This window comes from Sceloporus occidentalis, unplaced genomic scaffold, assembly GCF_023333645.1.
Source record: "Sceloporus occidentalis isolate IW3139 unplaced genomic scaffold, rSceOcc1.0.p SCAF_4, whole genome shotgun sequence".
Lineage (NCBI taxonomy): Eukaryota > Metazoa > Chordata > Lepidosauria > Squamata > Phrynosomatidae > Sceloporus > Sceloporus occidentalis.
The window spans coordinates 23,078,657-23,094,875 of NW_028316984.1; the positions used below are offsets into that span (position 1 = coordinate 23,078,657).

At 38.3% G+C, this 16,219-nt stretch overlaps 1 protein-coding gene across 1 annotated transcript in view; it reads left to right on the forward strand.

Moving 5' to 3' along the window:
• The window catches only part of SATB2 (SATB homeobox 2), a 185,202-nt gene that overhangs the window by 35,744 nt on the left and 133,239 nt on the right, over window positions 1-16,219 (forward strand). The window contains exon 2 of the mRNA XM_089519484.1: window positions 2,665-2,841. Coding sequence (XP_089375610.1) covers window positions 2,670-2,841 — 172 coding nt within the window. The 5' untranslated portion in view covers window positions 2,665-2,669. The remainder of the gene's footprint in view (window positions 1-2,664; window positions 2,842-16,219) is intronic.

Here is a 16,219-nt window from a genome sequence, read left to right on the forward strand (position 1 = left end):
ACGGGAGCAAACAGATGGCTTGCTCCTGTCCTTAAACCATACTAATTGCACAATCAGGCCCCCAGATTATCAGATGGGAGCAAACAAGTGGCTTGTTTTCATCCTTAAACCATGCTAATCACGTGATCAGGGCCCTGAAGGCTATCATACCCCCACGCACTTATCCCATCCTTCTGTTGTCCGTAAAGAGTAATGGAGCCATCATTTGGTATTAACGGGAGTTCCTGTTAATATCAAATGATACCTCCATTACTTTTTATGGATGACAGAAGGATGGGATAAGTGCACAGGGGTGTGATAATCTTCAGACGCTTGGTCACGCAATTAACATGGTTTAAGGGTGGGAGCAAGCTACTTTGCTCCCATCTGAGTTTAGCCAGTTAACATTTATTTTCTTACTACAACCATAATTGTACTCACTGCTCTCTCTGTCCCTTTCTCTGTTATTTAGCCTTCTCACCATAAGAGTGTTCTTGCCCACTATTTACTTTCATTTTTATCCCTCCCCTTTCCTCCTTGTTCTGTGTTTGTCTTCTTCATTATCTCTGCTTTGCACTCAGTATGGTGAAAACAATTTTCAAGGTTCCTGCATTCTGAGTTGTAGGTGAGCTGGCTGCCATGAACAAAAAAATCCTGTTGCCAATCCTGAAGCCCACCAATCCAGGGAGATGAGTAGGAGTGTAAATGTGATGGAGCTGTCCTCAGAGAGATGTTGGGAAGGACTGTAAACTGAATATTCTGAATTCTCTGGGATGCAGCAAACAGTCAGGGATGGCTGGCTTCAAGTTTAAGGGATCCCGTGGTAAAGTGAGCATGGATGGTTGTCCTCTGAGGTGGGTAGGCTCCTGGGAGGGGGTGTGCCTTGTTTTAGCACTGATAGGCACAAATGTTAATTTCCTGTAATGGCTTGGAGAAATGTTATAGTGGGAGCATATGGAAAGCTAACAGTGGCTATTTGCTGCTGTTTCCAGATGGGTAGGACTGGCATCAGTGTTGGGAGTTGTTGCTGGCACATTTTGGCTATTAATGCTGACACATGCTCTAAGACTTTGGGGTGGGAGGGTGGTGGATTCAAGTTATATCTAAAGGAAAAAAAACACAGAGTTTAACATAACCTGTTATATTTTCTACTCTGAAGTCTGTATCTGTAAAATAGAATTAGTGATGTGTTTAACTGGAGTCTTCTGAGAGTAAATGCCACAGGCTTAGAAAGCACTTTACACAATTAAATGCAATATAAATAAATGAATAATATACTTGATTTATGGTGAGTTGGTCCCAGCAAGTTGGTGGTTAGGGTTAACCAGTATTGATTGTAATGTGTTTGATTTATCTTAAATGACTCACAATGCTATAACTGCCTTTGAAAGCCAATTTCGTAATCTGTTTATTAATCCTTAATGATTCCTGTAGAAGTGCTTTCGGTAGAAGAGAGATAAACAAGTATTCTTTAAAAACATACGGCTATTTTGTGGTATGATCCTGAGCCCTGGTTCCTTGAAAGATCACCTACTCCTAGTTGTGACTGTGTGACTAACCAAATCCTCTTTGGAGGGACTGCTTAGACTGCTTAGAGTTCCCTGCCATATTGAGGTGCAATACAAATTATGACATTATCTCTTGTGGTACCTCCTCACCTTGGAATCTCCCTGCCTCTTTAGTTTTTCACATGCTTACTCTAACAGCATTTAAGCAACAGATGGAGGATTTTTTTAAAAAGTAGGTTTTATTTTTTAAAAAAGCATTTATTGCTGTTTGCTGATTGAAACTGCTTTATTATTTGATGTATTCATTTTGACATTTTTGTAATTTTACCATGTTTGTTCAAAAATGTTGTTTCCTGTCTTGGGAGTTCTTGAATGAGAGGCAGAATAGAAATATTTTAATTAAAACAACAACAACAACAACAACAGCAACCTGTGGCCAGTATCTTAGCCCTCTTTGAAAAAAGTTAGACAGATGTATTGAGGATGAAGACTTGGTTTGGATGTTCAGAATTCTAATAAGGTAAACGTCTGAGGAGAGGGAATGGGCTAGCTCCATCTCCTCACATTTTCCTGCCAGACTCTATGTTTGGAGGGCAGCTTTCTGAAAAAGAGTCTCCTTATCCATTAAGGCTCTCTGTGCAACTTGGAACACTGGAATATAAATGTTCTCTTCAGAAGATCACTGTGAAGAGGGCAATGAAAATGCATTCAGAAAGGGATGGGACTAGTACATGGCCCTTTTTCATATGCTTACTCTCTCTGGAGTCTGAATGTTCAAATAGGACTTTGATTTCTCAGCTAAAGGATACTTGGAAGACAAGCAGAGTCAGCTCTGGTTGGTCGTTGGATGGGTGACTGCCAGTGAATATCAGGTGCTGTAGGCTATATTTCAGAGGAGGGTACTGGCCAAACCACCTGTGAGGATTCCTTGCCTAAGAAAACCTTATGAAATTTATGTAGTCAACAGGCGACTCAAAGGCACATGCACATACATGCTAGTTATTATTGGGCATGCAGTGTGGGACAGCTGTTGCTTCCCCCCACCCCCTGGCTTCCCAATGGCATCTAGTTGGCATCTGCTGGAGACAGAATCCTATAGATAGACCTCTTAGAAGACTGAGCCAGAGGTGATTATTTTGTTCTCTAATTGTGTATCCAACAATCTTTCTCTCTCCAGGCTTGATGATCCCAGTCTTTTGTGTAGTGGAACAACTGGACACTTCTCTTGAATATGATAACCGAGAAGAACATGCAGAGTTTGTTCTGGTTCGCAAAGATGTGCTTTTTAGTCAACTAGTGGAAACTGCACTCCTGGCTCTTGGATATTCTCATAGCTCTGCAGCACAGGCACAAGGTATTGCATGAAAACTTTTGATGGTGTGGTTGCTAGCATGCAATTTCTTCCATAGACTTTGAGTACATTTTGAAGGCAATGAGGAAGCCAATAGTAAATTTAAGAAGCAATGAATCCTTGATAAGGGTATATTGTTAAACATTAAAGCTGTATTCCTATGCCCATTTACTTGAAGAAAGTTTCTTTGAACATTGCAAGACATTGTTTTGAATAAATATATTCATGTTCCGATTTCACATTGTAAAAAACTATCCATTTGCAGGTTGGGTCACAATATTTGCCTTCAAAAGGAGCAACCTAGAATATTGTTTGTGTGTGCTTTTAGCCAAAGCATATAGGACAGGCTACAAAAGTTTATTTTAATAGCTCAGTACATTAGCATGTGTTCATGATAAATATAAAACTGTGTAACGATATTCATTTGTTTTACCTGTATTGCAGTTTCTCACTCACAAACCATAAGGTTGCGAGTTCAATCCCAGCCTGACTCAGGCTTGCATCCTTCCGAGGAGGTCGCTAAAATGAGTACCCAGATTGTTGGGGACAATTAGCTTACACTTTGCAAACCGCTTAGGGAGTGCTTAAATGCACTGATAAGTGGTATAGAAATGTACTTGCTATTGCTATTGCTACCAGCAGAGTGCTATACATGATATTTTACAAGTAATTGTATCCATAGTGGTTGTGGCATATTGTTCAAAATCAAGTTAAATCACCTGAAGAGATTTAAGTTTGTAAGAATGCCAACTTTGAGTAGCCACTCATATTGAAAAAAATCTATTAAAAACCCCAGACTTTTAACTAGCGGTCCTGAACTGAATACAATGAATTGTGATGTATGATTAATGTTTTGAGCCTTGGGTTTTTTTTTTTGTTTTTTTATACAGACTGGGCTGCTTTTTGTATTAAATACATGCAGTTACCTGGAGAGTAATCAGTGTCTTTTGAAAGCTGAACATTCCCTTGCAAGTTAGATGATGCTTCAAAATGCAAAAGGCTGTTGTCCAGTTAAAGAAATCTTAGCTGATTGTCATTTGAGCTTGAATCAGTTCATTTAATTATTGATTAAATTTGCATAAAATGATATGAGAAAAACAACAGCAAGAAGCATTCTTTCTTTGCTTTTTGATGATGCCACAACGTGTAGAAGCCATAATCTTAGGAAACATATTTGGTACTGGAATGGAAGATAGGGAATCTTGCTTTTAATCTTAAGTTTCCTAATTACGGATTTGAAAGAATAACATACAAAATATATCTGTGGCCTTTTAGGTCAAGCACTCTTATAACAATCTACAGTCCTCCCTCTGTTCTTGTGGTTTTCAGACTCGCATCCAATAGTTATGTGCGAGGGATGAACAAAAGAAGAATTAATGGGGTGCGCGCCTGTGCACCCATGCACCTGTGCCTGTGTGCCCATGTACCCGGACCTATATAAAAGCCAATGGGACTTGAATATAAGTGAAACTCCATTTTTGCGAGGAGGTCTGGAACAGATCCCCTGCAAAAAAGGAGGGACAACTGTACTAATCTAACCAACTAAGAAATAAAATATTGTAAGACTAACTAACTTTCCCATCACAGGATAAGTGCTTCAAATTATACATTCTTGCCTTTTGGTAATTTCTTCGGAGCAGAGTAGAATGATTTAGACTCAGTTAGGAAAAATCTGCTGTCTTAGTTTGCTTTGATAAATGAATGGAGATGGTTTACACATTTAAACTAATTTAAGGTTGCATTTCTAAGCATGCTTACTTGGAAATAAGATAGACTTGGTTTATGAGAAGGTTTTCAATTGTGTTTGAGGATTGACTGAGAGTCTAAACCTGTATTTTAATACGGCAGGTGAGAAATTAGAAAATATTCCATATGGGTTTTGGTGTAATAAAATCAAAATAAATAGGCTGGAAAATAGGCTACTAATAAGGCAGATTTTAAGGGATTTTTAATCAGAGCAGTGCAATAATAACTTCTCTCCTTTGTCAGTTTTGAGAGGAAGTTTAAGGGTGTGATTAGAAATAAAATACATGTAATAATAGAGCCTAGCAACATTGCACTCAGTTACCAAACATAAAAAAGCAAGCAAAAAAAAAAAAAAAGAGTTTTAAAGAACCACTTCATGCCATTTTAAGAACATTTCTCATTGAATATAAAGGTCACTGTATCCCACTGTTTCTGTCATGGTGAACCAGCTTCCTCTTTGACAGCACTATCCATCAAAGTTAACACAGTTGCTCAACATGTTGTGAGCTAACATGTGGAACATTCTGAATTAAGCAACCAAGGCATCATTCTTGGCATCCACAAAGGGAAGGAGATCCCAAGAAAGGGGGCTTTTATGGATATATGCACATTCATTTACTGACCAGCATTAGCTGAGTATTTTGCTTGTGGAAATGTATTGGGACTCCATTTAGGAAAAAGTGATTGATTCAAATTGACCTTTTCATCTTTAGGAAACAGTAGCTATGCAAGTAGTTCAAACATTTATTTGCTTGGCATGGATATTTTGCATCTGTCATGGCCCAGAGACTGCTTGGTATTATCACTATAACATTTTTTCTAAAATACCTGGTTGGGTGGGTGAGGATTTCTGCATATCTATGCAGAATCAAATGTTAGCTGGTGTAGATTTATGTGCACTTTTCTTATTACATAACTTGCTTTTCCAACTCACAATTTATTTATTATTTATTATGATTTGTATGTCACTCTTTCTCTGGTTAGGTGACTGGCAAAAGATTTGATTTAATTCAGGGGCAAGAGCAGATAGAAATGTCAAACATATTCAACGGAACCTAAAATACATTCTTGCTAATTATTCAACTAATTTTTTTCTGGGCGCTAAGGAGGAGTTTGGGTTCTTCTCTTCCAGAGTAATAACAACTCCAGTCAGTGGACAGGGCAAAGAAAAACATATCTTTCAGTCTGTATGCTTGTTACTGGCATGCTATATCTGTGCAATAGTTTGGTTAATACCATGACTAAGATATGTCTCTTTCCTTATGAAGAAATAATCATTGTGGTGGAAGACAAACTTCGGTGTATATGAATTGTTTGAAACATCCCAAGGGATGGGCAAACAGGGTGCTGTGTATTCTGCAAATATACATGATGTAAACTTTCCTCGTTTATTTAGGAAGATTTTAGTATAGTGGTGCTTTCCAATTAACAAGCTCATAATACATTGTATTATGACACAGTCAAAATGATTACATCTCTGAGTGTTTGAATCGGCTTTGACATGATAAATGGTTTTGTGTTGTATAAATACAATGATTCTAATACAAAGGGAAAATGCATTTGAATAATATTAACAAATTTATAATCTCACCATGATTTTTAATCTAGATTTTTTCATATAGTTGTCTATCTGAAAACATACAATGTAAATTATATCAGCTGGACTCATAGGAAATGGACACAGTTCTTTCTGAATAAATATGGAAGACAGGAAATAGACGCTTTTTTCTGAATACATATATTTAGGAATAATATCTAGCATGGTATGAAAGGCCTTTAGTCCCATCTGTGTTGACAAAAATTAAGACATAATTCCAGTCCTAAAGCAGGTGCTGTGTAATTTGGATATGAAAGTACATTGTATAGAGCATGTATTAGAAGCTTCATATCCAGGATATCTGTTTTGAAGACCGAAGTTCCCCTTTTCCCTCAGATAATGTTTTGTAGCTGTACTCTTGTGTAGTGGTTGTCAACATTTCTACAACACTTAAAAATGACAGGAACTGTTGTAAGAGTTTATCAATTTGCAAATTTCTCATAAAAGGTTTGCTTTAGAAATGTTACTAGCACTTTTACGTAAACAATACAACCCCTGTATCTAGAACTGGTATCTGCAGTCTCACTTACCTACATCTGAAAGGATGTGTTCTCTCTGGGCGTTTTCTGGGTCCTGCAGCATGATTCTGGTATGTTTCCAGTGGAAACTGATCATAAAGTAGCAGTGGAGGACTTAGAAATGCCTAGAGAATTCATTAATTTCAATGGGATTCGCTGTTATACATGGTAAATTTGGGAACATATCCCCATGAATACAGGGATCTAACAGGAAGGACATATATATACAGATACTTCAGCACACATTGAATACATTAGTAACTTGTTTCCTATGCCAGTGCTACTCAAAAGTGGTAGTTGGTGGACTAGTGCTGGTCCATGAATTATTGGCTGCTGGTCTGCATTGATTTTCCATGAAAGAAAGAAAGAAAGCTATAGTCAATGGGAACAAATATATTGTTGGCCTTGTGCACTGGGAAAAACCTCCTGCTCATATCCCACACCCCACACTATGGTGCCGAGGAAGCACTAACTTATGCTATATATCACTAAATGATAATTTGTAAGAAAACAAAAATAATGACCACAGGAGATCTACATAATTTTAAAGCAGATGATGAAGACATTGAAATAGTTCAAAATGTTTTGGGCTCAATCAATCAGAGAAGAGACTGTAGTCAAAAAATCTAAAGAAGACTTGTACTTGGAAGAGCTTGAAGTGTAAAAATATACCACTGACTTTTAAAGTCAGGATGGTCCATGCCATAGTATTCCCTATCTCTATGTATGGCTGTCAAAGCTGGACAGTGAAAAAAGCTGACAGGAAGAAAAACTCATTTGAGATGTGATGCTGGAGATGAGTTCTGTGAATACTGTGGACTGCTAAAAAGACCATTAAATGGGACCTAGAGCAAATCAGGGCTGAACTTTCATTAGAAGCAAAGAAGACTAAACTGAAGTTGTTGTACTTTGGCAATATCTTGAGAAGAAAAGACTCACTAGGAAAGACAATAATGTTTGGTAATGTTGAGGGCAATAGGAAAAGAGGAAGACCATGTAGCAGGTGGATAGATTTAATCAGAGAAGTCATGGCTGTGAATCTGCAAGAGCTGAGCAGTGTGGCTGAGGATAGTGTGACTGGGGGGTCGAGCAGATGGGGCAAAAGAAGTGGTCAGAGGCTGTTCCTGCCCTGTTTGCTTCCCATTTAGCACAGGACTCTGGCAACCAGATGCTATGGTTCTGAGGCGGGCTGCCACCACAGTCCGCAATGGACCTCTGGCAAGGAATGCTTTTTTGTGCTCCTTTTGTGGCTGAGTTTGGGCTGCCTTAGGTGGCTGTGGTACAACCTCAGCCCAATCCGGAGGCATGCATCATTTGAACACCATGCCCCTGGTTCGCGCTTTTGGCCTGTCTTTTCAGGGCCCTGGAGGTCTCGCATTCATAGATTTGTCATAAGTTGAAGTCAATTTGCAGGCAGTTAATAACACTGCAATAGGTCTGTGTTGACAGTCCGAGAGCTTGATTATAAGATGTGGACAAAGTCAGCTGAATGATCAGAAGTTAATGTAGATTACAGTTCGGAGAGATACAGTACTTTCGCTTTATTTCCAGTGAGAACCGTAAGGAAGTCAAATAATTCTAAAATGAAATCTGTATAAAATTAATCTCATATTAAGATCTTCCCAGGCCCAAGCAGAGGAATTGGGACTCAGGGCGGTACCCGTGTTGGATGGCTCCAGGAGGACAGGCCTGGGCAGTAAGCCCATTACCACAAGGAAAAATTGTGGCTCATGCTGAAGGAAGTTTACATAAATTTATTTCTGTTTGAGATGTTTAGATCTTGTGAGACTTGCTTGTACCCATCAGAAGCAAGAAACTGTCTGCCCAAGCACAGGTCAATGAGAGAGAAAAGGAGAGATAAAAAGGATTATGTTGAAAACTCTTTGAGAGAGGGAGGAATGCATGAGCATATATGATTCTTTCTCTAAAGAATTAATCAAGCCCCAAATTCTTTAATATTTGTTGGTGCTTCCTGGATACATGTAAGAGGAGCCAATAGAATATGTCATCTGACTAGGTTTGCCAGCTATACTTTATGATAGAGGATGTCCCCTGTTTGTGGGCCAGAAATCTTATCCCTTATAGGACTGGTAGGTGTCTCTAATTATAAGGGAAGTCCTCTGTTTGAGGGTTGAAAAGCTTTTCCTTTTATACAAACAAGATGCCAAAAGATACACTAGTTTGGGGTGTGAAACCTTCACAAAAACAGAAATGTGTGTGTCTTGAGAATAGCAACACTCAGTGGCATTGACTCTGAAACTGTTAAAAATGTTTTCGCTTGGGCAAGCAAGCCAAGGCACCAGGGAAGGGGGGGGGGCAGAGTGCATGGTCTCACCCTTCCTTCCCCAATGCCTTGACTAGATAGGGTGAGCACAGCACCCCTCCACAGTGGGAGGAAGGCTGAACCAGATGTCACCCTCCTCTCAGATGTCACTTGGTGCAGTCTGAACTCCCCATGCTTCATAGTGACATCACTGATTCAGACCCTGAGAATCTTACAATTATCTGGCTCAGGAATCTTTCTCTGATGTTACTATAAACATGACAGTGTAAGACATAATGTTTAATATCCTCTGCTTGACCAACCTAAAGGGACAAAGATGGTGTTCCATAGGGATCTTCTAAAGTTTGCCTTTGAAATAAGCAGAGGCAATGTAAACTTGAAAATGCTTTTTGTAAGGGGGCACTGATAATACAGTCGGTCCTTCCCTTACGTGGGAGATCCATTCTGGACCCTCCGCGTAAGGGAAAAATGCGTATGCTCGAGTCTCATTAGAAGTAATGGGGCTTGTGTCCATGGCGCATGCCGCATTACTCCTGGGACGTATCAGTGTATTCAGTGCGGCTTCCAGTGTATGCTGGAAGCCGCATAAGCCACACCTGCATATAATACAGGTGCACTGTATGAATAAGATCAGTATATATCAAAACTATATCTCTGGAAAACATCAGAAAATCTGTTCTGAAGCAATATTTTAAAAGGACCTGTTTCTGGTCCTGTACAAGGAGAAACATACACTGGGGAAATCAACTAAATAAATAAATCTAATAAATATATTTGACTATAAGTTGACCTCATGTATAAGTCTAGGGCAGGTTTTGGGGCCAGAATTAGGGGTTTTGATACGACCCATGGATAAGTCAGGAGTAAAACTTAGAGGCATGTAACAAAGGATGTAAAGGATGAAGCAAAGGTAAACAATGTCAGACAAATGTGTATATTTAAGGAACCAATTTAAAACATGCAATTAATTATCCACCTTTTAATTGATTGATTAACAGTTCAGTGTTGGAACTGAGGGCTGCATAGTGTAGATTTTGATGTTCTTGGCAGTCTGTTTAGTATTTGTTTTTGGGGAGGGCAAAATGAAGAAAGTTATTTTTGTTATTTCGGAAGTTGTCACTTCCTAAATTTAGGAGGTGAAAATGAGAGAGAAGGGATTGAAATGGTGGAAAGGGGCAATAACATGAAATGGTGGAAAAGTGAACTAAGCAATCGTAGCTGTTGCTGCTAACTGTAACTTTATGTAATGCACATATATATGTAATTATTTATTGTTGAAAGTATTTATTATCTCTCAGTCAACCATTCGATGCTGACCTGCCATTTTAAAGGCATATCTTCCACCATCCCCCTTACACAACTGCTGCCTTTAGGATACCAATAAAAATCAGCAATATTCACATGTTCTATATGCTGAAACCTTTAGTAGGTAGACAAAACTTCTGCCTTGAAACCCTGGAGAACTGTATTAAGTACAGTAGATCATGGTGAGCAGGGGGTGAGCAGATCCCCCCCTCACAACTCAGTACAAGCAGTTTCTATATTGCCTTTCTGTATTGCCTCTGACCATAGAAGTGTACACAGGCAGAACACAGGTGGAGCAGATTGGAGGACATTTAAGTATTTGGAGCTGAAAAAAGAGATAGAGAGATGGGGAAGTCTGCCCATTTCTGTATTTTTTCCACATTAAGGTTTCTTAAATCTCACAATATTTCTGCCTCACCTATGAAGATAATTGATAAATTCTTCAAAAAGGAACGGAAATAAAATTCATAGCTATCTGCACTTCCAACATGCAGAGGCATGTGATGTGGCTACTTGCAATATAGGTGTCAATGTTGAGGAGCCTATCTGGGAAAAAAAAGAGATGAGCAAATAGCAACCATGATTCAATACTAACATGGTTGAGATCATAGAGATCTGAAGCAAAACCTTTAATTGTTAAGCACTTAGAAATTTGGGCTGGGGGGGATGAATCTGTCAGTTTCATTCTCTTCTAGATGCTTATTTTAAAAAGTTCATAATTTTCTATCTTGAACTGGGAAAAATTGTATTTTTTGTAAATTCTTAGAAATTAACTAAAATAAAATTCTCACTATCTCTAAAGATAGGCTTGACAGGGTGAAAACAGAACAGCTTCTTGGAGAGGCTTCTTGATTTTGTGTTCAGTTTTCTTAAAGATGAAGGGTCTTAGCTATAGAGGCAACACTACAAGGAATGCAGAAAATCAGATGTGCTTATTTATATAAAAATAAACAAAAATGATCAAGGAAGAGCTTTGTCTTCTTTTAGTATTTAAAGGATTTTACAGAGACAGTCATAACCAACAAACAATGGATCTGAGATCACTACAAAGAGGTGTATCAAGTTTGTGATTCGCAGCACTATCAGTTTAAACTCTCCAGCTGATATAACTATTTCCCACAAAATCACCATGTTAGGAGAAGAGAGACAAAATACTGACATTTTCATTTGCAGAATTTATAAATTGGTTCCATGTTGCATAGAAAACTTGTGCCTTCTTGAGCAATTGGTTATAGTTCAGGAGCTGGGAAAAGTGTGGCCCATAACTCTGCTTGTTTTTTTTTTTTTGCTTTTGTAAATTAAGCCCACTTTAGTGTTTGACTGGGAGGAGATCTTTTCTCCAGCTTCTATTTATTTTCCGGTGGCTTCAAAACATGGTAAAATTCCCTTATGGCCCTGGAGTGCATAGAGGGATTTTTGTTAACCATTTCCCTTCTTAAAAACCTTTTCTTAACAGTAGAAAATTAAGGGTTGAGGTTGGGGTAGGTGCAGTCCTATTGGTGATGTGCAGTTCCTCAAGCTAGTATAGTTGCTCACCGTTTAATTTTCAAAGGAGAGTCATTTTATACATTATAAATTCTTAAACAGAAGGCAGTTCTGCACAGGAATTTGCATGATCTACCTGCATGTAAAATTGTCACATATAAAGATTACATATGAATGTTTTGTCGTATGTACACCTGCTGAAAAACTGGCAATGTGCATTCGTGTTACACAATACTGTGGGAAATTTGTACCACAGGATACAGTCCTTACATCTTTTGCCTGCAAATATTGAAAAGCTTACCCAGGGGAAATAGAACTATTGCCCAGGTAATCTATTCTATTGTAATTTGGAATAGAGCAGTAGATATTATTAAATTGATTTAGGTTAAGAGTTGGAAAATGGGTTATAAGTAAAGCTGCCAGATCTCCTGATGTTCAGGGTGCTGAAGGCTCAGGGAATTGTGCTTCTCTGGGTCTCCAGGTGGAGAATCAAGCCTTGGAGCAAGTGGCACTATGGAAAGAGAAAGTCTCAGTGTTTTAGCTGGGCTCATTTTAAAACCTTGGCAGCAATCTCCACTCATTCCCAGATGGTGCTACAGCTCTCTGCCTCAGTGCAAAGGTATTCTATATTTGCTGTGAAAAACCAGGTGCATGCATGTGCTTGAGTTCACCATGTCATTTAGAGCCAGATGAAACAGAGCACCAGTTTTGTGATTTGTGAAGCTTTGTTTACAAGCCTGGGTAGCATTGACACAAAGCCTGGGGGAGAGAATCCTGGTGGGCTATCGGTGAGCTTCCCACAGTGCTCAGCAACAGCAGCATTAGGCCTGTATTTCCCCTGTTCCCATGTCATATGTGCAAGAGGTAAATTCTCTTAGGGTGTGACCCTGGAGAAAGAGTTTCTAAGAGTCTGCAACCTTTTGCATACTTTTTGCATACTTCTTCATACCCTTTCCCACCTGTCCAGTCCCTCTGCCCTTTGCTTTGTTTTTCTTTCCTGGTTGTGGGTTGTCATTTAATCTGATTCACTGGGTCTGATGAAAATTCTGTGCCCATTTACTGAGAATACCTATCAGGCCTGAATCCCCAAGCAGATGATCCTGAAGTAATTTCAACCTACCTGTCAATACCACTCTCAGGCCTCATTCACACATCATTTTTTTAAAAAAACTGGAACAATACAAATAACCTCACACATTCTGGGTTTGTTATTCACATTATGGAACCACATCTTTCTGGGAACCGCATTGCTGTGAGTTAGGCTGCTTACACATGCGGGCACCCCTTTCTTTGTCCCTGCACCCACCAGTACTGCTCAGCCAGACACAGGCTCCTCCTGCTGCCATTCGAGGGGATCAGCATCCCTTTTTTCTCTTGCCCTTTTCCTCTCTCTTTCCCCCTTTTCTCCCCAGTGGCGGCTGTTCTGCTGGGGAAGGGTCGGCACTTTCTTGACCGCATGATTAGTTGATGTGAATGCATTTGAAACCCACTAAAGGCTTGGAGATATTTCTCCTGAGTCTATTTGGGTCTATTCATATTGCTGTTCATACAGCTGGCAGTGTGAATCTTATGTAAAAACTCAGAGGGAAAGCTCGATATCGATTATCCCGGGGCAAGTGGATTTTTGACAGCCCCCCTTTGACTTAATTGAGTGCATTTGAGATGCGTATGAACAACAAATATACATCACAAATCCATCCAGGATTATTTTCATTGTGTGAATAACCCTTCAGAGAATGAGATGCTGCTGACCTAGCAACCCTAAAGCTAATTGCAGCATCCCATGCAATTACTGCAGATGCCATAAAAGTGCAAGTAAATGAAGCAGAACTAGATGCATCCTCTACAAACCAGCATGGATGGAAAGCAGTGATTTGCATATTTTTATTTTGCACAAAATAAATAGGAACTAATGAATAAATAGGATCTAATGAACATTGAATGAAAGGCACCTTTGTTTAGTTTCAACACTGTCCATTTAAATAATCTCAACTCACTTCTTTTTATCATCAGAGCTAAAGCTGACTTAATGATGCAGATATCCTTATATTTCCAGTTTAAACTGTACTTTAAACTCTTATATTTACATTTGATCTTAACACATTTTTCAGCACAGATCATTTTAGTAGTGAATTTTCTTTATCATGAAGCAAATTTGTTGTATAAGACTTTATTTTCAAGTGACTCTAATTATTTGTATACTGTTTACAGGATACTTGTTTTCTCCTCAGCAAATTTCTTCAGCAAATAATAATTCTTTCTTCCTGTTCTGAAAACTATTATTCTGAGATGTGTGATTAATTTATTTGTATTTGGGCAGTACAAAAGGAAGTAACTGACAGAAGCTTAACCAAAGCTATCCTATTCCACTTGATGTCTTTCCCCTAGACCAGAAACATCACACATAGAAGATGAAATCCAGGTGAATTCAAGCAATGATTTGAATGTATAGAGCACACCTTGTTCAATGAGCAATTTTATTTCACGTATGCTGTTTATATTCTGTATGCTCATGGTGAAACCTTTAAAGAAAGTATTTGGATATTTCAAAGTTGGATTGGCTGCTTTGGGAGAGTCTAGCAAATCATGTTTCAGTCAGTTATCTCTTGTAAGCTAATTCATTCAGAAATTCTGAAAAACTTTCTGAAGAATATTACTAAAGTGATAACAGCTGTATTACTTCCTTAGACATGAGGCACAGATTCAAACTTTCACTTATTCACTTGGTGCAGACAGTACTGAGTGAATGCATTTTCAAAAATGAGGAATCAAATTTCTTTGCCTTTTTTGCTGCCAGCAATCTTAGTGATGACTCCAATGTTTTATTTATGCTGTTGTAATCTGCTTTGATTCCTTTGTGAAAAAGCGGAATACAAATAAATATTATTATTATTATTATTAAGTGATCACATCGCCTTCTAAAGCTTAATTTGAATATATACAGATGTCCCCTTTTCCATTCCACCTCAAGACATCATGGAGACATCATGACTTCAAAGACAACCCAATTGTCATATCCCCTTTGTCATGCTTGTCTGAAGAAGAGAACTGTAAAGTGTGCGATTTCCTACTCTCATTTTGTTTGTTAGTAAAAATATCATGACAATATAAATTCTGGAATTTTTCTTATGGCCAACATAGCTAACTTCATTTTTGGCTTAGCTATGAAGCTCATGAGGTAGTATCAAAGAGATTATTATATGTCAAATTGGGAGGATAACGTAAGTATACAGTATATTAATGTGTCTCTTGGCATAGGACATGGGAAAAATAAAATAGAAAAAAGCCAATGCCTCTGCACTTGCATTTGTTTGTGAAAGGCAGGTGGTCTAAAACATATTTTACCATGAACCACATCAAAGAATTTGTGAATTAATTTATTGATTGACAGAAGCTCCCCTTCCCCACTAGATTTGAGATTAGAAAGTAATCTGGTTGCATGGAGAATGTGAATAGCTGCTGGAGGAATCTTAAATGGATTAGTGTTTTTCACTGAGGCCAGTTGTTTCTGTTTGTATTGAGAGATTGCAACACTCAAACTTCTCTCTTTGGCCTCTGGGATTGCTTTGAAGTGAGTATTCTTGAGGATCATAAATTCAGTTGGAGCATTACATTGTAGAACATTCCAGTAGGCTTGAATGTACTTGATGCCTAAAGCATTTCTTTTTAGTTCTGATACATTTCTCACTGCTTTAGACAAACTAAGTAGCTTCTTTTTATATTTTTATTCATCCTGTCTTTATTTATTTATTAATCATAATCATTATCATCATTTCTGACTCACCACTCTCCATGGATTGAGGTGGGGGAACAACAACAATTAACAGATACACCACATTAGTTAAAACACATCAATTACAATACACATCAATTTAAAAGGATTGCATACATATTGAAAGGACAAGATATGCACATATTAAAAACAATCCAAATTTAAAATTCATCATTTAAAATTCACAGTTTAAAAATCATCTGGGTAAGCCTGCTGAAAGAGACTGGTCTTTAATGCTGTTTTGAATTTAGACAGCACATTCAGCTGTCAAATCTTTCCCAGCAGGTCATTCCACAGTCTAGGGGAGGCTGAAGAAAAAAGAAGATGTTTTTATTCATCCTGTCTTGTTGATTTAGAGCAGGTAATGTGCTTAAAAACACACTACTTTTACTTCCACTTCTTCAAAAAATATCCATGATGTTCAGAGCAGCAGCTTTTGAAAATAGGAGGCTTTCCGTTAGGCAGTGAAACAGAAGAGTGTGAAGCAAGTTTTGTCTAATACTTCTATACTGAATACAACATTGATGTATGTAGCAGCTTAAATACCCTAAAGGCACCAAAACATGCCTGATCTTGGAAGCTAAGAACAGTCAGCTCTAGTTACTACTTGGATGGGAGATCATCAATGAATACCTGATGCTATAGGTTGTACTTCAGAGGAAGAGACTGGCAAA